General features: G+C 43.6%; 1 protein-coding gene across 1 annotated transcript in view; it reads left to right on the top strand.

The window, feature by feature from the left end:
• The window catches only part of WRN (Werner syndrome, RecQ helicase-like), a 93,177-nt gene that overhangs the window by 28,059 nt on the left and 38,163 nt on the right, over positions 1-26,955 (top strand). The window contains exons 9-19 of the mRNA XM_015408438.1: positions 302-382; positions 7,629-7,755; positions 9,117-9,192; positions 12,588-12,655; positions 13,590-13,698; positions 15,843-15,911; positions 18,265-18,347; positions 18,885-18,991; positions 22,121-22,308; positions 24,080-24,254; positions 26,529-26,710. Of these exons, the coding sequence (XP_015263924.1) occupies positions 302-382; positions 7,629-7,755; positions 9,117-9,192; positions 12,588-12,655; positions 13,590-13,698; positions 15,843-15,911; positions 18,265-18,347; positions 18,885-18,991; positions 22,121-22,308; positions 24,080-24,254; positions 26,529-26,710 (1,265 nt within the window). The remainder of the gene's footprint in view (positions 1-301; positions 383-7,628; positions 7,756-9,116; positions 9,193-12,587; positions 12,656-13,589; positions 13,699-15,842; positions 15,912-18,264; positions 18,348-18,884; positions 18,992-22,120; positions 22,309-24,079; positions 24,255-26,528; positions 26,711-26,955) is intronic.

Below are 26,955 nucleotides of genomic sequence, written 5' to 3'. Positions count from 1 at the left end.
AAGATACGGAAATAAACGAAATAGTAGCAAGGTTTCTTCTTAGTGCTATAGCTATACGTTCTGATAAGTAACCATTAGGTTTTTCTGCTTTCATGCTGTTTTTCTGCGCCGTAGCTCCAATTTTACCTTATGTGGATTTGTATTTTCCGATCTATATTTAATCTGATCTCCTATTGTATGTGTATACGTATGCCAATAAAGGCTTGTCAAATGTCAGAAATGGGGTATGTAATCCTTCCTTTTTTACGAGAGACCATGGGAAAGCTAGTGAAGCTGGCTCATTGGGAAATTTTCTTTTCAGGATTTAAGCGTCATAGAGGAGGAAGAGAATTCTTCTTTCACCATTGAAAGTGATGACGAATTGGAGATGGAGATGGTTAAAGTAGGTTTTCAAAGTGTACTTATTTTCTGCAGAAGTATGTTTTGAATGTTTGAAATAACGTACGGTGCAATGAGCAGGGTTGTCAACAAGTCTGTAGAAAAAATGTACTTCCCCTTTAATAGAGGCTCAGTGGGTTGTTATTTGCCTTCATGCCTTGAAATGCTTCCCCTGCCCACTTTCAGCTCTGGGCTGAGAAATACCTGGAGATTTGGGGGGTGGAGCCTGGGGAGGGGGGGGGGTATAATGGCAGAGTCCATCCTCCATAGCAGCCATTTTCTCCAGGGGAACCTGTTCTTGGTCATCTGGAGATCCTGTTCTTGGTCATCTGGTCATCTGGAGATCAATTGTAATAGCAGGAGATCTCCAGGTGTCTCATGAAGAGTGGCACCCCTGTACATAAAATCTCTACTCAAGGGACGGGACATTTTTATTCCGGCCTAAGGGCAACCGTATTCATTGGTAGGAGGGGATAACTTTGGGTTGGGTCAGGAGATGGAGTTCCAGGGCATTTGGGGCTGCCGCAGGATGTGGGGAGGGGAGCCGAGAAAGTCACACTCTGCAGGCCTATGACTGCAGAAATGCTGTGCTGGATCTAACCCTTTATGTCGTCTACCCATGCATGGAGTCCCTTACATCAGCCCTCAAGTTCGTTGTCTAATGGAGCTGTGCTCCTTTGCTTCCCATGGAATATATTACTTCTCTCCATCCCTTTTCTTTAGTCTAAATAGTGCCTTCGCCTGAACTGTTAAACGCAAAGATTTCTAAGCAAGATCCAACCATGTGTGTGCGTGCGGCAATTGGTATTCTGCTAGCCTGCCTGTATTCTGGATAGAATGCAGAGAAGGATATGCTGTTCCACTTGCCTGAAGCCATATTCTGTGTCCAGCAGAAGGCCATGTGTTCTCTGGTAGGCATGCCATTTCCCAGGCTAGCTCAACTGTGTCAGATCTCAGAAGCTAAGCAGGGTCAGCCCTGGCTGGTATTTGGACGGGAGACCACCAAGGAATACCAGGGTTGTGACGAGGAGGCAGGCAGTGGCAAACCACGTCTGAATTTTTTTCCCCTTGAAAACCCCATGGGGGCCTTATAAGTTAGCTGTGAGGTGTGACTTGATGGCAAAACACACGCACACACAAACACACACACTGTTTCCCACCTGTGTTTGATTGGGAATGATATCTTAAGCTGAGTGCAGAAAAACAACACTGATCAGTATTATAAATCCATCATTCTTATCAATGGGTAAGCAAACAAACTGGTCTGGCTTGGTATAAGGAGCTCTCTGTCCTCGTCAGTCTGCCGCTGAATTTAATGGGCACGTTGCCATTTTTTAATACTCTGGTCACAAGGGCATCATTGCATTTAAACCACACCCAACAGCAGAAACTCATTAGCATATTAGGCCACACCCCGACAGTGCATCTCATTAGTATATTAGGCCACACCCCACACCTTCCCTTGGCTTGCCTGGGCAAACTGGCCCTTGGACAGGCCGGGGAAGGCATGGGGAGGCGTTTAAATGCCTCCCTGATCCTTCCAGGAGGCCCCCTGACCCGCCCACCTCAGAGTCGCGGGGGGGGGGTCCACTCTCCAGGCCTTCCCTCTGTAGCCACACACGCAGAGGTTTTGGCTGTAGCGGGCGTGGCCAACTCTGAAGCCAGCCGAAACTCCGTTCCTGTGTGTTCCTGGCCAAAAATAGCCCTGAAAATCCATATGCTCTCATCATCTTCACTTAGCTTCTGCTTGTACTCAGTGTACAAATCAGTCTTCATGAAAAGGGTTTTCAGCTAGTTAAAAGTCTAAATACAAATATTATGGGAAGATGATGAGGCTTTCAGGTTTAGGTCCCTAATGCACACGGTCTTTGTTAAAGTATGAAGCACTTTTATTGTTTGGGGCAGGGGTCCCTTGGCCTTTTTTGAGCCCGCAGGCACCTTTGGAGTTCTGACACAGGGTGGTGGGGCGCAGCTACAAAATGGCTGCTGCGGGAGGCGGAGCCAGCCATGAAACGTTGGGGAGTGAGGGCATGCATAGCAGCTCTTCAAAATCTTAGGCAGCAGCTCTGTTGAACAGGATGCCTTTTCGAATTAACATGTTGTTTAAAAATATTTTCTTGCATACGTAGAGCTTACCTCTAGTCACGCAGCGAAGATCCTTGTGCTGTGGTGGCAGCTGCTGTCGAAGCCACCTTCCACAAATAGGCACAGCCAGCCAGAAGCCCTGTTGGGCAAATGCCACACCTGGCCCAACCCACTTTCTGGAGATGTTTGGCAGGCATCAGGAAAGGTGACAGGGGTCGCCATGGCCGCCAGGAGCGCCATGTCGGGGACCCCTGGTGTAGGGCCCTGATTGCCCATTTGTTGCATGATGAGAACCAGGAAAAGGTTTGGCCCAGGGCATGGTCTTGAAGGCACATGGAGTAACATCTTTGCTGCATCTAAGGAGGACTGGGTCTAGTCGTGTCCAATGCTCCCTCTAAGCTGTGGAGTCTTGTGAGCAAAAATGCTACTCTGTGAGCTACTGGTATTAAAGTTGTGAGCAAGCAATTTGGCTGCTGCATCAATTAGTTTGCTCTGGAGCCATCCTTCCTGAGCTAAGACACAAAATGTGTGAGTCAGAGGCTAAAAAACTGTGAGCTAGGTTACAGTAACTCAGCTTAGAGGGAACACTGGTCGTGTCTGAATGGGAGACCTCTTGGGAACACTATGTTTGCTGCCCTGTGCTCTCTTCCAGAAAGAATATATTAAGGATGACATATATACTAATTAATAACATTAACAGCGGCTTTGGAATGCAACTCTGTTTTGCTGAAACTTCTTGGCAGCTTGCAGACAAGTTGTGTTGTAGCGTATGGTGCCAACTGACAAGCTAACATATGGCCACTGCGTGTATCTGTCTCTCTGCTCAAGTCTAATTTGTCCCGAAAATAAGGTAAATCCAACTAATAAGGTGCGGTTCCAGAGATGTAGTGTCTTGGGTCTGTAAATAATGCCCCTCATGGCGGGGGCAAGATGTGTGTCTTAGGATATTTTTGATTGGCTTATCTGTTATGAAAATATTGCTCTCATTTGTGAAGGAGAAGTAGCCAGTATTTTTTTTAAATCAATTTTTATTTGGTTTTAATACTTTATAGAACAAGTATAGGATAAGGGGATGGGATAAGACATCACGGGAAATTCCATCATGTTTATCTAAAAGCTGTTACAAATTCTTTGTTTCCAGATCTCTTTCGTTTATATAATTACTAAAACTAGTAACACTTAATCAAATCGCTAAAACCTTCTATTGTGATTCCTGAAAAAAGTCAGATTCTTTACAGTTTAAGTTAGAGTTTCTCCAAGTCTATAATAGTTGTATTCATTACTCCTGGTCTTCAAAGTTTCTTTCCACCCAGTCACAGAATGGTATCCAGTTGTCTCTCACATAAGTAGCCAATATTTCAATGGAGATTAAAAGTCAGATTTCTTTCTAAACTGTATGTGAATCACACTGGACAGTCACGACCCATTCAGTTGTTACGATCCGATCCCAACACTGTTCCTCCTGGTATCATCCAAATGTTTCTCTCCTGAACCTTCACTATAGGGTGAGCCATAAAATCAAGCAGGCCATGGCCTTGCTATAGCTGCTCCTTTACTAATGTTTATCTCTGTAGCAGCAAGATTATTTTCTGGAAGGTGAGGGCATGAGCCAACCCTACGTTTCTTCCCCCAAGGATAGTTTTAGAGCTTACTTGGGACCCTTTTCTCATCTGTTGTAGCTGCCCCTCAGGGATACATTCATGGGTCGTGTGCGCTGTTGCATGCTTCTGTTATTTTTACCGGACGCCAGTATGTACACTGTATATACTGAATGAGCTGTTTCTTTCAGCCCTGCTCCCATGCATGCAATCAAAACATAGAAGAGATTTTTGGGGAAATGTTGGTGGTGGAAAGTGCTATCAAGTCACAGCTGATTTATGGCAACCCTGTAGGGCAGAGGTGTTGAACTCATTTGTTACGAGGGCTGGATATGACATAAATGTCACTTTGTCAGGCCAGCCATAAATGTAACATGAGGTACCGGAGGTATAAACTTTATAAAGATGATTTCAGATGCCAAATGACAATAGCAGGCGAGATAGGATTAGGTGTGATGTGCTGAGGGGTAGTAGGTGTGGAGATATCAGCATTGGTAATGAGACAGAAAACCTAGGTCTCAGTTTGGTCCAGGAGGATGCAAAGAATAAATGGAAATAAGTCTGAAGAAGTGAGCAGTGACTCACGAAAGCACATACCCTACCACAAATTTTGTTAGTCTTTAAAGGTGCTACTGTACTCTTATTCTTTCTACTGTTATTAGAAACCACATATTGTCATTTGGGGTCTGAAATCACTTCACTCTCCAAGATATAAGGATAGATGGACTCACATTCTAGCTGTATCTGAAGAAGTGAGCAGTGACTTATGAAAGCTTATGTCCTGCCACAAATATTGTTAGTCGTTAAGGTGCTACTAAACTCTAGCTCCCTTCCACTAATAAAGAATGCAAGCTGTGCTATTAGGTTTCTTCCCCCTCCATCTGTTAGGACTGGAAAGGGGGATCTATCTAAGTGCCATGGGACTCCATATCTCTCTCTTTCTGGTGTGCTTTCTCTGGCTCTTTCCCTCCCCCCTTCCTTCTCTCTCTGAAGAAGTATGCTTGCACACAAAAGCTTATACCTGGAATAAAACATTGTTGGTCTTCTTAAAAGTGCCGTGGGGCTCCGTTTCTCTCTCTCTCTCCCCCTCCCTCTCCCTCCCCAGAGGAGGAGGGGGAGGAGCCCTCAGCCAATCGAGGGAAGGGAGGCTTGGCGTTCTTTCTCTCCTCTGTGAAGCAGGAAATAGGAGAGACTGGGCAAAAGGAGCTACAGTGCAGGGAACAGGAACAAGAAGCAGGAAGCAGCAGAGAACCAGTTGCTTGCGGACCAGATAGCAGCAATGCAGGGGCCAGATCCGGCCCACGGGCCATATGTTTGACACCCCTGCTGTAGGGTTTTCAGGGCACAAGATGTTCAGGGGTAATTTGTTATTGCCTGCCTCCGCATCACAACTCTGATATTCCTTGGAGGTTTCCCATCCAACTGCTAGCCAGAGCCAAACTGGCTTAGCTTCCGAGATCTGATGAAATCTGATGGGAAATGTTAACCCTTCTCATTTTTATAGTCTTTCTCTTGCCATTAATACAAAGTAACAGAAATGGCATGGTTCTTTTGCCAGGGATCTATTTCTGAAAGTGGAGTTGGCAGGAAATTATTTTTGTTTAATTATAGCCAGGGAGTTTTTCTGCCTGGTGGCTTCGTTACCTGTTCTCTGCATTTCTCTTAAGATAAACCTTGACACTGGTAGAAATTGATGAATGGACTGAATTTAGTTCCATCCACTGCTTCTGTTCAGCACTTCAAATTTATTTCACGGAGCATTAATTTTTGTTCATCCCATTTAACAAAAAGGTTGCATTAAAGCTGCTGCATCTTTCCTCTCTGATTTATATGTTTTGTTCATGTGCATTTTACTTTCCACAAGTTTCAAAGCGTGGGGCTCCAAGAAGCCTTTCATCCACCCGCTGACCAGTCTTATTCAACAAATCGACAGTATTAAATGTTGCCAGAACATTACAATTCACAATTTTTATGGTGGTTGTTTATACTAAGCTCATGAATTGACCAGATTCCTGAAGGAACTGAAAGGATATGTTGAGACCAGTTGCGCTTCTATGTCACGCTGCTTCCCCAGGAGGAATTTTGAACAGAGCCTCTTGGGAGAGAAAGTTTAAAAGAGGATGTGTTGGACAGGAAAGGAACAGGCTTTTTGAAACAGAGAATGGTGTTTCAATTGGAGGCAGTAAAGCAACTGTCTCAAAAGTCACTTTGCTGAATATTTATTTATACTCCACCTTTCTCACTGAGACCCGAGGCAGGTTACACAAGTTTAAAACAATGTGCTAATGAAACTGCCTTTACTGGACATCTGGCCTGATACTCCTCCCCCAAAACAGAAAAAAAGAGATCAGCTCACTCTTGTTGGCCTTGGCGAGGTTAGTCATTGCTTCTAAATGGAAAGAGCCCCAAGGCCTTTCACGAGATAGATGGTTTGACAAGATACGGTTGGAGTTTGTAATGGGGAAAAGAGCAGATGGGTTATTTAACTCATCAAGTGAAGATTACCAAAACTCATTCGTTTCCAGGTGGTACCTGGTGGTCCGGTTTCTTGTGTTATTCCCCCCTCCTCTGTCTTTAAACCTTGGCTACGTTTTTTGATAGTTTAAGGATGTATGAACGGTGTCTCTCCCTTCTCCTCCTCCTCCTATTTTGTATGGATATATATGGTTGATTTATATTTTAAACTGTACCTTCCCTCTGTATTGAACTTAATTTTACCACTTACCTCACTGTATAAAGGTATGTTCTGCTGATGTTTCATTTGCTCTGTGATTGTGTATTATGGAATGTACGAATTGTGAATGTATTAATAAAATGAAAGGGAAAAAAACACAGTGTGCTAAAAGCAGTGTAAGATGCACGGTAAAGACTGGATTACAGAATTAGAAAACATTGTGGTAAAAACAGGGTAACAGAGTTGGCTGCCATTTTGGTGTAGTGGTTAGGAGCGGCAGGCTCTAATCTGAAGAACTGGGTTTGATTCCGTACTCCTTCATATAAAGACCGCTGAGTGACCTTGGGTCAGTCACAACTTCTCTCAGAGCTGTTCTGTCAAGAGCAGTTCTCTCAGAGCTCTCTCAGCCCTGGGGAGAGGAAGGGAAGAAGATTGTAAGACGCTCTGAGACTCCAAGTGAAGGGCAGGGTATAACTCTTCCTCCTCCTCCTCCTCCTCCTGACTTGAACAGGACCCAGACACAAAGAAATTAAGACGATGAGACTGTTCTTCACTAAATCTGTGACGCAAATGCTTTACCTGTTTGTGCCTGGGTGCTGTTAAGCAGGTGAAGCATTTCCTGGCATAGAAGGAGAATGTTCTGCTGCCATTATAAAAGGACAGGACCGGGGTCAGGGGACAAAAAAAGCAGTACTGTAGATGACTCATGAACAATTCTCATGCTAAGTATTGTGTGGTTTTGTATAGTGTTCTTTGGCTACCTTAAGGAAACAATCCTCTTTTATGACTGCATAATATTGGGCCTCTCTTGTTTTTTATTTTATTTTATTTATTTATCTTTTATTTAAGTCTTTTGATCTGAGTTCCGTTAACTCATCCCTTCTCTCTCCCAGTCTTTAGAAGGTGTAGATAAGCGCCCTGCAGATTGTACGGCCTCCCAGCTGGCTGAAACAAGGAGACCAAGTGATGCTGTTGCAGATGATGAAGATGAAGGCATTGAGGAGGAAGAGGAAAGCTGGGGTAAGTTCTGAAAGGCAACACAGACGTTTGCTACAATATGTCTAAGTGACCATACAGCAACTTTGGGCATGTCTTCTTCTCAAATGGCAGCTAGCCATGCCACAGGTCAAACCTCTTTTGAAATGGAGTGGTGTTTCCAAAGTATTTTGTTATATGAAATGGGTGACCTGCCATTTAAAGGGTGGAGAAATTCCCCTCGGGCTCACTGGATTCTGGACACGACAGACATGGACACATATGCTAAGAGGCCTTTGTATTTAATTTATCAAAATGCAGAGATGAAGAAATCTAGGGATTATCAGTTTGTGATGGTGCGGCCAAAGTAAGTCTCGACCAAACTGGCTTTTGGAGTGTCAACGGCTTCTGCCAGTGTTAGTGAAAGTTACAGGTAAACCACAAAGGCAGGCTGTGTGGCCTTTTAAATTCTGGTGAGGTCTCTTTTTGGGTGAGCTAGGGAAGCATTTGCTGAACCTGTTGTTGATTATCTCTCAGCCTATTTATCATCACCCCGGAAACGTACCCCACAAATTCGTCAGATCCAGCTTTTTTCATGTTTTTGTCATGGGAAATTGAGACAGGAAAGAAGGCTACTCAGAATCTCTCCTTCAGAGTGTCCAGATATGAACATCCTTGCTTTCTCTTCATCTTTGCAGAGATCTTGCTTTGTATGCAGGTGAAACCCTATAGTCCATGGAGTCAGGGTGATTATGTTAAGTAGTTTATTTCAGGGCTGTGTCACCCAATTTGCTGTCCTCTCTTCCCTCCTCCCCTTGGAAGATGCTTTAGGGATGTCCTGTGAGCGGGACAGAATTACCATTGCTGGTCAAATCAGGGTAAAAATGAAGGTCCCTTCCCTTACTTGGGTGTTGTGCCATGCACAAAAATTAGGAGGGAGGCTGGTGCTGAGCAGCAATAAGAAACATGGTTGCCATTACCAGGACCATAAACAAGTAGGAGGAAAGGGGGGATATATTTAGGTCTCCGAAAAGCACTCCTCACTAGCTAAAAATGGACATTCAGCTTGGCTTTAGTGTCTTTACCAAATTATGGGTATGATCCAGTCAAGACTTGAGCATATTTAAATCTCATTGACATTAGCGAAAGAAGTAGGCATGTGCTTGAAATGGGACTTTAAAAACTTAACCTTTGTTTGGATCATGCCCTCTGCTTTTAGATGGGAGGTCAGATATTGAAAGGGAAAGTCCAGTCTCCCAAATCATCACACTTCTAATTTGTTAGCCACCTTGGTGATCCTTGCAAGGGCAAAAGGGCGGGATATAAATTTTGTAAAATAAAATAAAATTTCCCTCTTATTTTCAACTTTTGCTGGCACTAAATATTGTTTCCTGTTTCCCCCCAAGATTCCTCCTTACCTGGACCAAATAATAAGCAAATCAGCTGCCTAAAGACCTATTTTGGACATTCAAGTTTTAAACCGTAAGTTTCATTATTTCTTTAGGGCAACAGGGTTTTTTTTGGAAACTTTGTCTTAAAGTGCCACCTGTAAGAATGGATCGACGTGGTAGGCTTGCCAGTTGGATTGGCATTCTCATGGTGAGCTCCCCTGCTCCCCGTCCAGCCTCTGCAGAATCATTTAACAGAGTTCACTGCACAAGGCAGGACTGTTGTGATACTGCTGGGCGCTCAAATGTGTCAAGAGTTTCTTAAAGAAAGCTTGTCCACCGTGACTGTCTTCTTTTGCAGCACAGCCCCAAGTGAGCATTGCGTGAGTGGTACCCTATATGGGAAGATAGTGACCTGGCCAGTACAATGTGTGTTTTGCGTGAGTGGTGCATTGCGTGAGTAGTGCCCTATATGGGATGACAGTGACCTCGCCAATGCAATGTGTATTTTTTTAGGGAGCAGGTCCTTCCCTAGTGTGAAAGTTGGGAGAGGGAGGCTTGTGGGAGGTAAACCTCTGTGCCATTGGTGCACGCAGACAGAAGGGAGCAACCAGGGACAGCCTCATCGCAAGGCTAACGGGGGTTCCTAGAAGTGTGATGGAAGACTGGTGATGAAAAAGGAAAGGGAAACAGGAACATCTGGAGAGCCAGTTTGGTGTAGTGGTTAAAAGCAGCGAACTCTAACCTGGGAGAACCAGATTTGATTCCCCACTTCTCCACATGCAGCTGCTGGGTGACCTTGGGTCATTCACAAGTTCTTTCAGAGCAGTTCTCTCAAGAGCAGTTCTCTCAGAGTTCTCTCAGCCCCCCCTATATCCTCACAGGGTGTCTGTTGTGGGGAGAGAAAGGGAAGGAGATTGTAAGCTGCTCTGAGACTCCAAGTGAAAGGCAGGGTATAAACCCAATCTCCTTATCCTCGTCCTCCTCCTCACAAGGCAGAAGGGCAAATAGTGCCTGTCAACTCCCTTCCCTCCATGTGAGGCTGTATTGCCAAAAGGCCAAATGGTTCTTTTCCCACTAAGAAGAAGAAGAGAAGAAGAGGAGATTGGATTTATATCCCGCCCTTCACTACCCAGAGGAGTCTCAGAGCAGCTTACAAACTAAGGGATCTGAAGGTAATAAGCACACCAGTGGCAAAGGACAACAGTTGCATTGAAATCTCTATAATAAAATGAGATATCAACACAAGAATAAACAGAGAATAAAACAGTGAATATACCGAAGCCCCTTCTGCTGCAGGAACCTTGGCTCAGGCTGGACTGCAGAGCAGCAGTGAGCACACTAGCCAACATCTGGAGTCCACTGGGTGTCATTCTTTTGGATTCTTGTAACAGAAGGGGCGTGGGTAGATGCCCTGTTTTATTCTCTGTTTATTCTTGTGACTTGTTGATATCTCATTATATAGATTTCAATAAAATTGTTGTCCTTCACCACCTGTGTGCTTATTGCCTTCTAATCCCTTCTTGGAAAAAGAACTGTTTGGCCTCTTAGCAGTTGCGGAAACCAGAGAGGCAGACAGTCCGTTGCCACTTCCTTCCAGCCCTGCCCCCTCCATATTAACATTCCCCAGAATTCTCTGCAAAACAAAGCAGTTCATCTGCAGGTTTCCAGGGTTTCCTTAGCAGACAAAGTTTGTGGGAGAGAGTCTCTGGAAAAGACTTTTCAAAAATCTTTTGCATTGATGGTTTCTTAACTCCCGTTCCGTGGTAATTAGCAATCGCTGACTTACATGATGACTTTCCACTCAGGCAGGAGGTGATCCTAAGCTATCTGGCATGGTGAGTGTCACACATTAAGGTTCACAGTGTGAAAGGCAAGCGGTCTTATGATTCTTTTGTGAGGATAGCTTAAAAGAATGCATACAATGAAACTCGTACCAACATAGCGGCAACCGCAGTCAAAAAGAGCAAGAGTCCAGTAGCACCCTAAAGACTAACAAAGTTTGTGGCAGGGTATGAGCTTTTGTGAGTCACTGCTCAATTCTTCAGATACAGTTAGAATGACAATATTACATGTTTATAATGATAATATTACATGGAAATTACACGTTTTAAAAGCAGAAGAATTTAATCTGTAGGACAGGGTTTTGTTCTGTTTTGAGAAGCAAGTTTGGCAGTTTGTAAACAGTGTACCATAGTATGCCCTTTGAAGACCAGAGTATATGTGGAAGAGAATCGTAAGCATTTAAGGAAAAGAGAACTGGCAGATGGTTGACCACAGCAAGTGGCATAAATGGCAGTAAAGAAGAGAGAGAAGCTTTACAAACTGGCATGCAAGCTCCTTCCAATTAAAAGTATGCTGTTTTTATAGCTGTATTTTATTACTGCTTTGGCAACATCCACTAATGCTGAGCTGAATAGTTCACTTCCTGGCAGGGTGGCGTGCAGGAGCCCAGAGTTTCAGAGCGTTGATTTTACTGTTTTTTTAAAACTGCTTTAATATCAGTACATTAAAAAAGACATCACATCTAGTTCCTGTGATATATTACATGTCTTAGAAAACAGTGAGATAAACAGACCATAAATAAATATGCATTTTGTTCAGTGAGGCAAGCAGAATATAAATATAACATTGCATATGAGAATGAGTTCTAATATTGTTGAGCGCATTGTATCACAAGATTAACAAGCTTCATGATATTTCACGCTCCACTATTTCCTGTGATGAATTTCAAACAGATTGAGTTTATCTTTTGCAGAATTCTGTTATCATCCCATATTCCTTAGACCTGGTTAGCTTAGGCCTTTTTTCTTTTCTTATGCTTTTACTGTTAACTTCTAAGCATAACTTAAAATGCTGAGTTTGGTACTTGAAGTCCTGAAAAGCTTGAGGTCGAGTCAGGTAGACAAAGACAGTATCCTTAAGCAAGTGAAGTTTCTTACATTAGGAGTGTTCCTCTGTGATGAATGTCTTTAACTATCCTTTTATTATGATTATTATGCAGTATAATTTTATCCTGCTTTTCTCTTTAGTGGGGATCCAAAGGGGCTTACAAAATACACTTTATATAAAACACCTTTTTCAAAAACAACCCCCCCCCCAAAAAAAAGTACCAAGACTTCCTGGGTTGGTGTCCACCAGGTTAATTCATCGGGCCAGTGCCATGAATTGTGATTCATGGGCTTAAGATTTGACCCCCCCCCTCAAAAAAAAAAAAAAAACCAGGAGAGAGAAAAGGACTCGGCCTAGGTATTTCAAGGTGGCAGCCATATTCCCTCAGTTCTCTGCGACCACACAGGGGGGAAGAAGTAACACTGAGGAAACAAATTTTTAGAATTCCTCAGTTAAAACTGGAAAACTTTCTTTTCTTTTGAAAGAAATGTGTCTGTTTCCTATGGCTGTTCAGTTGCCGAATAAGATTACGCTCATCTTGTCAGATGTTATAGTTGAAATAGAACATGTTGTTTCCTGTCTTTCTTTCATTTCAAGGGTCCAGTGGAAAGTGATCTCTTCGGTTTTGCAAGACAGAAGAGATAACCTCGTTGTTATGGCAACTGGTGTGTTACATTTATGAAATATTGTTTTAGATGAGTATAACACAACATGTGCAAGTTGCTGCAGATGAGGATGTTAGCGTTTATGGTGGTGTATTGGTTTGGTGCCATAAAACACGTATTGCAATGTAGTTAGGAGAGTATCTAGGGAGTAAACAGCAAAGAGAATGTTTATGCCACTGTAACATAAATGTACGAGTGGAACTTTATGGGAATCTGGAGGGAGAGATGACATTCTCAAAAGGCATAACTGCACACTATGGTTTGTCATTACATTGGAGCCGGGGGCATTATTGGATTCATGTGCTCCCTCCCTTTTCTCCTAGCACACAGCTCCATAATTTTACTTTTGCAACAGATTGTCAGTACATCTGAACCACAAACTGGTTTGTGCTCTTCCCACCAAATCAGGATTTCAAAGAACAATAAGACTGTGTCTTGGAATTCTTTTTCAGAAGGAAGATAACAAACCATAGTTTGTGGTTTGGGCATCATGACAAACTGTGGTTTATTTTGAAAGCCAAAGTATTTAATTTTCGAGCCATGTGCAGTTGGAGGAGGGAATTTGGGAGCCCGAGGCTCTCCAGAATTGTTCACATAACAATAAACCATGCCTGTACCTGATTCTACCGTAAGAATAGAGCTGGGAATTTAAAATTTGAAGCTGGGAGATTGGAGTTGGGGAACTGAAGGGATCTTTTTGCCCTTTTTGTAAATCTCTATGTATCTATGAAATCTAAATTCCAAAATCACAGAAACCTGCCTTAATTTGCCATCTGCAAAGTGTTGGGGAGTTCTTACTAGTGTCTAGTTAAAATGTGTGGGTGGGTGTGTATAACATTACAAAGCCTGATAAGATTTGGGAGGACAGTGAGAGTAAAATCTTTTCAGCCTTTGTATGCAGTGCCTTTCTCATGCAGTATGTGCTTTTTTTTAGGGTATGGCAAGAGTTTGTGCTTTCAGTTTCCACCTGTATACACCGGAGGTACTGGAATAGTCATCTCTCCCCTTATTTCTTTAATGGAGGACCAGGTACTCCAACTCGAGTAAGTCTTGGGTATTGATTTGTTCTCGATAACCTTTTGCAGCTGCACGGCTGCTTTGAGGGCTTGTTGGTCTCCATGTTCTTTGTTGCAGCCCAGAGAATGCCCCAAAATGCCACATCCAAGCCCAAGAAACTTCACAGAAGGCTTCTGAGAAATAAGCTTGGCCCTAAGCATGGTCATCAGCTTAAATAACAATTTGGTGGGAGGGATGATGGTGGGCACTGTAATTGGGCAATTAAATGTAACTGGGGATAGTTAAAAGGGTTAAAAGATTGACACAGTTCATAAGAAGTACAAAGATGAAAAGTCTGAATGAAGTATAAAAAGCTAGTTGGAGATCTCTCTTGGGTTTTTAGTTAGTAGTGGGTTCTTTACTTTCTCCCTTTTATGTAGCTTTTCCTTTCCCTTTTTTCTGTTCTAGTTTTTGTAGTGTTTAAAAAATCAATAAATAATCCCCTCCGGGGGCTTAAAAAAAAACCCAAAAAACAATTTGGTGGGCGGAACCAAAAACTAAGTAAAGTTTGATCTTTCTTTTCTCTTCTGAACAAAAAAGATTGTTTTCATAATCTGTTTAGGATAGAGGCAGTTTTACAATGATTCTGTGTCTCTTGCTCTGATAAAATAATCAAGGTGCTTTGAAAAAACAGACTGCAGGAAGATGGTAGAATTGAAAACTGTGACGCACAAAATAATACATACAGATGATACATTAACGTTTGCCCAGTTAATTAAAAACAAACTGTGCTTATTACAAATAGGAAGTATTCACAAATTCCTCAGTAACTTTTACTAAATTAACCAGTTCTCAAGGGTGTCAGCAGATCAAGCTGAGAGGGAGCCTAAAAGTAATCCATGTCAACCGTTTACATGCTGTAAAATTAAGAGCTCAATTTATTCAGAATAGAGATCAGCACTCTAAGCGGTGAATGGTGTCCTCCAGAGGTACTCTTTTGTATTAGTGAAGGGTGTCTCTCTCTGTGTGTATGGGGAGGACCAAGTGCTAAATTCAAAAAGAGGTTTCGCTGTATTCTAGTTTTAGGTGGGGTGGTTACCTGGTTGTACTGGCTCTTTGCCTCACCTTCCTATTGCAGGTATGGTACGTGCAAAGTGTGGGGCTGTACAGGCTTTGTGCTGCTTCTCACAGTGCAGTCCTAAGAACACTTTCTTGGGAGTAAACCCCACTGAATGGACCCAAGTAGGCTTCTGAGTAGACCCGCTTAGCTACCCTGTCTTCAGGGGATTTTTTTTAAAAAAGGATTGCTCTCATAATGGTGTTAGTTTGGTGTGGTTTTTTTTACTGCAGCCAAACATGCTACTCCATAAAACTCAGACATCTGTGTGTATATTCTGTTTACTGAAACTCTTGCAGCTGAGGATAATACTTCATGCATTTGGTGAAGCGCGTTCTAGTCTTTGGCACTGTGCCACATTAAATCAGTTTATCTTCAAGGGGTCTAAAGAATCTCAATTGTTGAAGAATCCATACAAAAGGCTCATCAGAGCAGGGTACAGAACTTGTCTGCACAAATTGAGCTGCTTTCTCATTGTGCCGCGGCCGCCAAATGCTGTGAAATTTGCACATGTAAACGGTACCCGCATAATATTTCGTGCACCTGAACTTCTACAAACATCTGTGGCCAAAATATATTCTTTGAACTAGCCTGTTAGTAAACATGTACTGTAAGATGTTGTACGTTTTCTGCTCAGGGGATTCGTTTTTGTTTGGTGAATAGCCTGGTTCTCTGAAAGAAGAACAAATGAACAGAAGATTTAATACTTGGAACAGTTTTGAAGGAACACTTTTTAAATAGTGTGCCTTTTGACATTCCAAAGAGGGAATGAGAGAGGAAGTGTAAATGAGTTTCACTTCCTTGCACCATGCATTTGGTGCAGTACTTAAAAAAGAATGTAGTATGGGGAATCTGCAGTTCTTCCGGCATCTAGAACTTATCCTTTCACTTCACATCCCCAATCCTTTTTCAGACCTGATCTTGATAGTTCATAAGAGAGCACAATTTTGTCCTGCTTCCACACCCCTCCTTAAAAGACATAATAGGAAAACGTTGTCACATCTAAATTGAATGAAACATCAAAAGTTACTTTCCTATAGAGAGCCAAACCCTTTTAATGGTGTTTTCTTGCAGGATGTCAGGAATTCCAGCTTGCCTTCTTGGGTCAGCACAGTCAAAAAACGTCCGAAAGGATATCAAAGCGTAAGCCCTCCTTCCCTGCCACTCCCTCTCTTCTCTTTACTTTTTCTTTTCTCAAGTTGTGAAAATATGCATTGCAATTCATTAGGAAATCTGTATACATTTTATGAAGGTTTTTCAAGATGTTACACGTGCTTCCAGTTTCCTTTTATGTTAGCTGGTATCTCAAGACCCAATTTGAGCTTGAACCCAAGGAGTTGGACATTCCAAGTAGGGGACTTTTGATTTTGAAGAGCAAGCCACATCCTGTTTTGGCACTTTCTCTAGAGTGGTACTTGCTCAGCAGCTCTCAGAGAGCCACAGTTGCAATCAGTATTCCCTCTAAGCTGAGTTAGTGTGAGCTGGCTCACAGTTTTTTAGCCTCTGGCTCACACATTTTTGTCTGAGCTCAGGAAGGATGGCTCCAGGGCAAACTACTTTATGCAGCAGCCAAATTGCTCAGTCACAACTTTAATGCCAGGAGCTCACAAAGTAGAATTTTTGCTCACAAGACTCCATAGCTTAGAGGGAGCATTGGTTGCAGTTACCATAAACCAAAAGAGCCACATTTACTTCCATCCCTGGCACCAAGCTTGCACCTGTGGGAGCTTTGTAGGTTACCTGTTCTTCTACCTGCCAGCTACAAGCCCCAACTGGCAATGGCCCTGCTCACTTTCCTGAAACATGGAGCGCATGCCAAATTGGAGAAGGGTGCTCAGAAGATCCACAGCTGTCATGTTGGAGAGCCACTTTAGCTCCTGAGCCACTGAGTAAGTATAAGTGAGTATAAGAACATGGCGGCGCGTCGACATCAAGCAGCTGGTGTTCCGGGCAGGGACTGGTCCAGGGTCGCGGCGATGCAGCGACGCAGCATGGCCGGAGCCAATCGGACAGAGGCCAGTGCAGCAAGTCATCACACAGTCGCGGTCTATGGGAACTTCCCCTGAAGGAGCCACTGCGGAGCCGCGCCGAACCACCACCAGGAAGCCACAGGAATATCAAAGCCGGCGGGGTGCCTGGTAGGCAATCACCTCCCCTACATTGTGTGGCCCTAGCTAGGAAGTTTAAATACCCATGTAAACCGTTCAGAGCCTCCGGGATGGAGCGGTATAGCTACAAAAATAAGGAGGATGGTCTGGAGCGCCAAAGCTCCTGTCTCTATGGTCACTTGCAGAGAATAGTTACAAGAATGGGCACAGTAATAAGACCAAGGAAAAAAGAACTGTGACAATTTAGCGCTTGGTAAAATATTCATAAACCATAATATACAATAACAGAAAATAAGTAATATATATAGTGACGGTGGTCTCCGGAATGGTGTGCCGTTTCGACAATGATCTTCTGAACAAGGATGTGTACATAAACTGTCTTTCAACAATTCATTTCTCTTGGTGACGTATTGAAAATATACTGCCTTCAGCAATTATAGCCCATTGAAGAACATAGCTGTAAGCATAGCTTTATGATGAAGTGAATCAACAGTATATTTTCTCCAGAATTTATTTTCATTTTTTATGAAAACAGTATATTTCCAATACGTCACCAAGAGAAATGAATTGTTGAAAGACAGTTATAGCCCATTGAAGAACATAGCTGTAAGCATAGCTTTATGATGAAGTGAATCAACAGTATATTTTCAATACATCACCAAGAGAAATGAATTGTTGAAAGACAGTTTATGTACACATCCTTGTTCAGAAGAAGATCGTTGTCGAAACGGCACACCATTCCGGAGACCATCGTCACTATATATATTACCGTACTTATTTTCTGTTATTGCATATTATGATTTATGAATATATTACCAAGCGCTAAATTGTCACAGTTCTTTTTCCTTTTTTCATTGGTCTATGGTCACTTCACCAAGAGATGGGGGAACATCTGCATCTTGTTACCAGGTTTCTGGATGCAGAGCTCAAAGATGGAAAAGTCTGGCGTCTCAAATGTAATTGTAGCTTTCCATGCTGGTGTGACTGACCCCGATCCGACATATACTATAACTGGGCAGTTCCCTTTATAAGTTCTTAGTCCCTCCCCTTAATACAATAACTAATCAAATGGACTAAGTCTGCATAGGATTGCTCTATAAATTGCTGAGTATTTTTGTTTGCACCAATGTTTGCTCCCCACAATTTGCTTTTATATATTATTGCCATAAGCCATTTTTGGATGTTATTTCAATAACAGAAAGGGGAGAATATTTAATTTTCTAAAACAGGTAATCAAAGTGCATTTTACTGCATACCTTCTAAAGTTGCTTTTGAATGTTTCTTAAGGCAGACCTCAAACTGTCAGCTTTAGATTTCTGTGGTACGAATTCTTCAGCTCTTCACTTCTGGCTGGTGACGATGCTTCTTTCTTTTTGTTTTTTTCATAGGGGCTGCTATAAAGTTGTCTACATGACTCCAGAGTTCTGTTTGGGGAACTTGTCGTGGCTTCAGGAACTCGAGCGGTCGATTGGTAAGTTTGGAACTGCTATCATTAAGCAGCTGGTGCCGAGCCAAGAGGCGAGCACTCTGTCTGCGGTCCTTAAGTCTTGTTGGAGCTTTTCCTTTCGCTGTTCAGTTAACTGGAGGGGGGAGCCTGTTGGGCTACTTTCCCACAGCTGTCCTTTGTTGGCTACTTCAGAGCTGGGCCTGGAGGGGTCAAGGTCAGCTGCTGGCAATGAATCTTGAAGCTCTCTAATTCGCTAACTTTAGCTGGTTCAGAGCTAGTTGCATGTGGACCCTCGATTCCTGAGGAGTCTTCAGCCACACTGGACTCAGGCTGGTCAAGCTGGCCCATGATAGCATCATCAACACATTTTCAAGCCTATATTTGCAAGCAGGGCTACAAATTTGATGGGTTTTCCTGAAACCACCCCTCCCCACAACAGTAAAAATATTCTTAGGAAGTTGGATGCACTGCAGCAATGAGACATACACACACAAGTCCATTTGTGGCTGCCCCCATCCTAGCCTACTCGATAATAAAAGCACTGTGATAATTTTCTCCCAGGTTTGACGCTGATAGCTGTTGATGAAGCGCACTGCATTTCTGAATGGGGACACGACTTCAGGAACTCTTTCAGGTCTTTGGGGTCATTAAAGACAACTCTTCCTGAGGTAAAGTGTTGTCCTTGCTGCAAAAGAATGTTAAGGGTTTAAATGATAAATTAACTACATCTGATCTGTTTTGTTTTTATGCTGGGTGCTTTATCAGAGGTAGCTGCTGCTTCAGAGGACTCTGTTGACTTTGAGCACTCCTTGTGATACAGTTGGACAGCCCAATTTAGTTGTCTGGTAAAATGCGATCCTTCCCATTACATATCACTCTCTGCCTGTAACACCTGCCTAACACCAACAGAGGCTCATTTCAGGCACCACAGCAAACTGCGGTTTGTGCTAACCATAGTCTAGAACCAGGGGTCATTTCGTAGAAAAAGAGCTAGGGGGGAACTCATTAGCATAACTCATTAGCATATGCCACACCCCCTGACATCAGGGGCCCGGCGGTGGACCTGCAAGGCCAGCGGGAGTGCGAGGAAGCCCCGCCAAGGCCCTCCCTGGCCCCAGGCAGGCAGGGGTGGGGAGAGGCGGGGAGGAAGCAACTTACCCTCCCTCTTCTCCTGCCTTCTCCTGGCTGAATGAGGGCTGGAAGCAGGGCGGCCGGAAGCAGGGAGCGGGGCTTCATCATTCCCCCTGAAATGACCTCTGTCTAGAACCCAGATGATTTTGTTTGTTTCCAGACACTGAGGCAAACTGTGGTTTAGATTGGCTTGCCACTTTGACTTCCGGCTTCTTCCTACTCACGTTGCTAGCACATAACTATGATTTGTGAATTCAGACATCGCACTGCATCATAACTGGCTCGAAATTGTGATATATTTTTTTTAACAGACCATGGCTTCTGAATCTGATAAGGCTAGCTGGTCATAAACCGCGACCTGTCTGAACTGAGCCATAGAGTGTTAGGCATAAATAATATGAGAGGTATACAGTGAGATGAGGACCAGGAGAAGGGAGTGTGTGAAATCCTGCAGTCCATTCCCAACTCTGGACTATTACGCATGGATAAGCTTTTAAGACTTGCCCCGGCAGTGAGCAGAAGGGAAAAGTAAAGGGAGCATGACTGTGGCTCCTTTTCACTAGTGAGTGTTCAGTATAAATGCTGGCATGGGAGATGGAAGTGAGGGGGGGGGATATACCTTAGAGGATTCCACAAGTACATTTAGTGCAGAGGTGTCGAACTCATTTGTTAAGAGGGCCAGATCTGACATAAATATCACTTTGTCGGGCTGGGCCATGTGTGCTGTAAAATGCAACACAAAGTTACCAGAGATAAAAACTTTATAAAGATGGTTTCAGATGCCAAATGGCAATAGCAGGCGTGATTGGATTAGGTGTGATATGCAGTGGGGTGGAGCTATCAGCACTGGTGTGATATACAGAGGCGTGGAGATATCAGTATTGGTAAATGAGACAGGAAACCTAGGTCTCAATTTAGTACAGGAGGATTCAGTCTAGGAGGTTGTAAAGAATAAATGGAAATAAAACATTTTGGGGGTCTAAACCCAGGACTCCCCCCACAAATACCAGAATAATTTTTTTTTAGTCTAAACACACGAATCCCCCCACCCAAATACCTGGAATAAAATGTTTTTGGGTTTGAAAACAGAACTCGTCCCCCCATACCTGGAATAAAACATTTTTGGGTCTAAATACAGGACTCTTCCCTCCATACTTTGAAAAAAACATTTTTGGGTCTAAACGCAGGACTCTTCTCCCCCATACCTGGAAAAAAGACTCCCCCCCCCAATACCTGGAATAAAACATTTTTGGTTCTGAACACAGGACACTTCTGTCTCTCTCTCTCTCTCTCTCTCTCTCTCTCTCTCTCTCTCTCTGTCTCTGTCTCTGTCTCTGTCTCTCTCCCTCTGGATGGCTCCCTCCCTCCCTGGTCTTCTGAAAAGTCCCACGAGATACCATTCCCCCCCCCCTCTGTGTCTCTCTTCCTCCCCCTCCCTCCCCTAAGGGGGAGGGGGAGGAGCTCTCAGCCAATGGAGGGAAGGCTTTCTTTCTCTCCTCTTGAAGCAGGAAATAGGAAAGACTGGGGAAAAGGAGCTGCGAACAGGAACCAGGAAGCAGCACAGAGTCAGCTGGTCTCAGGCCGGATTGCAGCCTTGCGCGTGCCATATCTTTGACACCCCTGATCTAGTTTCTAGTCCTTTTTCAACAATTTGCAACAGCGACAGTGAGGATTAGAAACTTGAATATTGTTCTTGAGGTCCTGTGAAGACGATGAACAGTTGTCTGAATCTCCTGGACAAGAACACGTGTGTAACACACACAAACTTGAATTAGTTTAATCAAATCATGTAGCAACCTGAATAGTCCAAGTTAGTCTGGACAAGAGCATGTGTGTAACACAGACGCATATGAGTTATTATAACCAAATCATGTAGCAGCCTGGATAGTCCAGGCTAGCCTGAACGTATCAGATCTCAGACACTAACCAGGGTCAGCAGCAATTAGTATTGGATGGGAGACCACCAAGGAATACAGGGATTTCTATGCAGAGACAGGTAATGGCAAACCACCTCTGCTCATCTCTTGCCTTGAAAACCCAATAGTCCTGGGGTCGCCACTAGCTGGTTGTGACTTGACAGCACACAAATGTTATTAAAAAAGGTAAAGGTTCCCTTGTTCGAAAGCCAGTCGAATCCGACTCTAGGGTTGTGGTGCTCATCTCTGTTTCAAAGCCGAAGAGCCAGCGCTGTCCGAAGACATTTCCGTGGTCATGTGGCCGGCATGACTAAACACCAAGGCGCACGGAACGCTGTTACCTTTCCACTGAAGTGGTACCTATTTATCTACTTGCAATTTCTTGCTTTCAACCTGCTAGGTTGGCAGGAGCTGGAACTAGAGACGGGAGCTCACTCCATCATGCGGCACACTCGGGTCTCGAACTGCTGAACTACTGACCATCCACAGCCTGCAGTTAAGCATCTTAACCACTTGAGCCACGGCAGCTCCTACAAATGTTATTAGGAATCAAATAATTTATTTTATTTTATTTTATTTCTACCTTGCCCTCCCCGCTGAAGCAGGCTCAGGGCAGGTACCATTATCTTTTATGCCTTAATTTTGGATTATGATATAAAAAAAGTGTTAGCAGTTTGAATTTTTATCGATTCCTTTCTTTTGTCTGTTCCCCTGATTTTTTTTTTCTGCTCCCACCCCCTTCTTTTTCAGGTTCCTATTATGGCTCTCACTGCAACAGCAAGCCCTTCCATTAGAGATGACATTGTGCGTTGTCTAAACTTAAAATCTCCTCAGATAACATGCACTAGCTTCGATCGGCCGAACCTGTACTTAGAAGTTGGACGAAAAACGGGGAGTATTATCCAAGATCTGCAGCAGTTCCTTATTAAAAAAGAAAAGTGAGCATATACTTTGGCTTCTCTTTGCTAGAAGCGACTTGTTTGAACGTTCCTCTTGGGTATTTTATTAATGTTATTTCCCATGTGATCTGAAACACCTGAGTATGTTACTCAAATGCATAAATGTTCATTAAAGCCGTTTGACTGCGATATCATCATCGAGTTCCCTCTGGATATAGACAGGTCTTTACAAAATCGTATAGGTTTCGAGTGTGATGAGTCTGTAAGGTGAGGAAGTTCTATAAGACACCTTTGCATGGTGAATGATATCACTAAAAGGGGTGCCCATGATTGCTCTCAGAGATTACAGTGGGACACTTGGGAATGGGATGTTTTCTGTGGGTCCTTCTGACCCTATAGCTTATAATGAGTGCCTTGAACTGTGCCAAGAAGTGAGTCTATTCCTGAGGGTGACAGTAGTTTTCATATCCCCATGTGTTAGAAAGGATGGTGCTTTCTCACCAGGTGGAGTATATTTACTTCACTTATACCCTGCCTTTCTTCCCAGTGGAGACCCAAAGGACTTTATGTTGTTCTCTGCCAGTTTATCCTCACAACATCCCTGTGAGGTTGGTTAGGCTGAGTGTGTGTGACTGGCCCACGGTCCCCCAGCAAGCTTCCATGGCAGAGTGGGGATTCAAACCTGGGTCTCCCAAATCCCCTACTTTAACCACTTTACTATGCTGGCTCTCAGCTGAGGGGAAAGTCCCCTTGGCCATCACCATCAGAAGCCCCAGTTTCATCGCAGTCGATCTAGGAGCGTGCTCAGCCCGCCAGCCTGAATGAAGTGATGGAGCAGAGTGAGGTGCGATAGGTGAACCCAGTTTCTAATGGGAGCCTCTTCATATCACATGGCCTGCCCAACAATCAGTACTTCTGTCCCATCACAATTCAGCTTCCATTTGAGAAGAAGTACTACAGGAGACAGTTTAGCTGTACATCAAGGCCTGTTCAAGTTCAAGTTCAAAACCTTTATTGGCATAGATCATAATCATACAGTCGCCATTCAGTTCATGGATTTGACACACAGCTTCCTCATTATAAGGCAGCTACAGAACTTGGCAACCACTTCAATAACCGCTATGTTTTGTGAAGCCAGTAAACGATACAACAATCTGTCATCAGATTGCTTGGCATCATTCTTAAGAATATCTTCTAAATAGGCTGCCCGAATGTCCTCATGCAAACTACAATAGAGAAATACATGTTCGATTGTTTCAATCTCCTCTGAACCACAATCACAATCAAGGCCTGTTGAAAAATGGTTTCCGGTCATAAGCTACATGGCACAGAATGGAATTATTCCTGATTATTTAGTTTCGTCTGAAGTGTTTATTCTACAAACCCCAGATTTAATGTTTTAATTTTGATCAATAAATACTAGCTAGCAGAACTCAAATTCTTACATTTATACAAGATGGTTGCTAACCCAACTGTATTATTAGAAAACACGTTAAGAGTTTTAATCAGTTAAGTTTTAGACAGATATACTGAATAGAATATCAAGAATATTATTAATGATAAATAGTTTGTATTGTTTAAGATTCTCTGTATCAGTTGTCTTATACTTATTTAATAAAAATTATTAAAATTTTAAGAAGGCCTGTGCTTCCACAGGAGTGGACATAAATAGTTGAATCAATAAAGCTCATTTTAAAGAAGGAAGTTATCATACATATTTGTCCTAAGGTTAATCTCAAATTTTCTTTCCCTGTATTCCATCAGACATTTCATAACACAGTAGCTTTCAACCTGTTCTTTGAATCCTTAGATCTGCTTATGAGTTTGAAGGTCCCACTATTATTTACTGCCCTTCAAGGAAGATAACTGAACAGGTAGCTGCAGAGCTGTCGAAACTGAATCTTCCGTGCCGTACATACCACGCCGGCATGGGAATCAAAGCGAGGCGAGATGTCCACCATAGTTTCATGAGAGACGAAATTCAGGTATGAGGGAGATTTAATTTACTTACCATGGGACATTATGTGGCTCTTTATTTGCTTCAGGGCCCCCCAAGGTGGTGCCCGTGGGCACCATGGCATCCACCGGCACCTTTTCTGCACCCACCGTGTGTTTTTAGGAAGTAGGTGGGGCCAGGTAGGGCTATTGCCCAGCAAGGCTTCTGATTGGCCATTGGAGACTGGATTGGCTGTGCAGATTTTTTAAGAGGTTGCTTTAGCAGCTGCTGCCACCACTTCACGAGGATTTTCACTGTTTTATGACGTTAAGTTGTGGCAGTCATTTTGAGGCTGGCTGAGCCTCCTGCGCTAGCCATTTTGTGGCAGCCATTTTGTTTCTGTGCCCATCCTGCTGTGTCAGAATTCCAAATGTGCCTGCAGGCACAAGAAGGGAACCCTGATTTGATCATTCATAGTCTGCCTTTCTCTCTGAGGCTTGAGGGGGGATTACGGCAATGCAGTAAGAACAGTACAATATGAAGAACCAACGACATTAGGGAATGTGCTAACAGAGTAAAGCAGTATTATAAGATCAGAGAAGCAATGCTGTGAGATACGCCAAATGCAGAGGATAATAGAGGGGGCTTTCCATCTTGCTTATACTAAATATATTTCAGTTTTTTTGGCAAACAGCTCCTGTTCTTTGTACCTAAGCGTGACAGCCACAGTCTTTCGACCATTCACCACAACCAAGTCCCATTTGACGTCAGTGGTATTTAAGGTAGCTGTGACTGTGGGTGAGGTCTTCTGAACATCTGGAAACAGATTTCAGCTCAATGCTGACTTCCAATTATACATTCATGGTGTCAGCGTCACGTCTCATTCTGTGGCTTTTCATTGGGACTTAGTCATGATAAAAGGTTGCTGGCCAGGGGCTAGTACTCCTAAGTTTCTTCTCTGTGCTCCTTATTTTGTAAGAGCCATTATCAGTAACAAGAAAATCTAGGCCAGAGGTGTCGAACTCATTTGTTATGAGGGCCGGATCTAAAATAAATGTCACTTTGTCGGGCCAGGCCATGGGTGCCATAAAATGTAATGCCAGGTACCAGAGATAGAAACTGTATAAAGGAGAGCAGCTTGTAAGCTCCAAGTTGGTGTATCCTCACTGCAAGGCCCCATGGGCTGGGAGGAGGGTGCAGAAGAAAACCCACACAGGCAGACTGGAGAGACAGCAGTGCAGTGCTGGGCAGATGCTCCCATGATGCCTAACTGCTGCAGATGAAGTTCTGCTGTGCTGAAGCCACAATGGAGTGGCTCTCCCCACTCCCCCCAGCACTCCCTCCCTTGAACCAGTTGTTCGCGGGCCAATAACAGCCCTGGATGGGCTGGTTCCGGCCCCTGGGCCTTATGTTTGACACCCTTGATCTAGGCAGAGTACTTTGAACACTTGAAGAACAAAGTGCTATGTAAACACTAAATGTTATTCACATCTTGCGGGTTTTTTGCTGCTGTTTTCAGTTTTCTGATCTGTATTATTCACTGTTCACTGAACAGTTTGAGAGCCACTGGGGCTGTTCAAGTATAAGTTGACTCCCAGGATTCCACTCTCATCTAGGTCTGGAGTAGGAAATAGCTGATAACTCAGCTGTAAGTTGGAAACCACAGCTGGTTCAAAATATGACAGCCAGGTTGTTGTTGGGGTTCAGATGGAGTCATTGTATCACGCTTGTGCTGAAAGACTGCCTTGACTACCCATCAGTTTCTGGGCACAATTCAAAGTGCCAGTTCTTCCCTTCAAGGCACTCAGTGTCTTAGGGGCCAGGGAACTTGAAGGACTGGCTCCACCCATACTGAGCAGCCTAGTAGTTCAGGTTCTCCTTACAAGCTCTGCTCTCTGTGCCCTGGCCTGCAGAGATGAGGTAGGTGGCAACCAGAGACTGGGCCTTTTCAGTGGTGGTGCCTTCCTTTGGAATGCCCTCCCCATTAAGGCTCACCTGGCCAAGAACCTCACTTTCCTTTAGGCAAGAAACCAAAGCATCCCTTTTTACCCCAGCTTTAAGGGTTTTTTATCTTTTTTTAGTTGTTTTATGGTCTGCTTCCGGTCTGAGGACTCTTATCAGTGTTGTTCTATACTGGCTTTTGTATGTTTTATGCCATTTTAATGGCTTGTTTTAATGCATTTTTATGTTTCTTAACAGCTGTGTTTTGTTTTGTTGTTTCAAACTGCCTTGAGCAGGCCTTATGCAGAGGCGGCACATTATGTTTTCCAAATAAATAAATAAGAGCCGAGTCCAACCTTATGCCATTATGGTTACTTTCCAGTGCGTTGTAGCTACTGTAGCCTTTGGAATGGGCATCAATAAGCCAGACATCCGGAAGGTTATTCATTATGGTGCCCCAAAGGAGATGGAATCGTACTACCAGGAAATCGGAAGGGCTGGTCGTGATGGGCTTCCGGCCTCTTGCTCTGTGTTGTGGACCTCTGCTGATATGGCTCTGAACAGGTAAATAGTACCATTTGTTTATTTCCAGTATTTCTGATCCTGTCTTTCTGCCTGATCAGGGCCACCAAGATGGGTTTGTTGGTTACTAATAATGTGGACTTGGCACAGCCCAGCTTTTCCACTTCTCTCTCCTCTTGCGGTCCAGTGAGCCCCCTGAAATTTTGCTCCAGGGAGTCTGTGGCCCCTCAGAAACAGCATAGGGGGCAAACCGGGGGGGGGGGGCCTCCAGGGGCAGGGGCAATCGG

Source organism: Gekko japonicus, unplaced genomic scaffold (assembly GCF_001447785.1).
Source record: "Gekko japonicus isolate JY-2015 unplaced genomic scaffold, Gekko_japonicus_V1.1 scaffold853, whole genome shotgun sequence".
NCBI classification, from domain to species: Eukaryota; Metazoa; Chordata; class Lepidosauria; order Squamata; family Gekkonidae; genus Gekko; species Gekko japonicus.
This window is presented reverse-complemented; position numbering and strand designations above follow the sequence as displayed.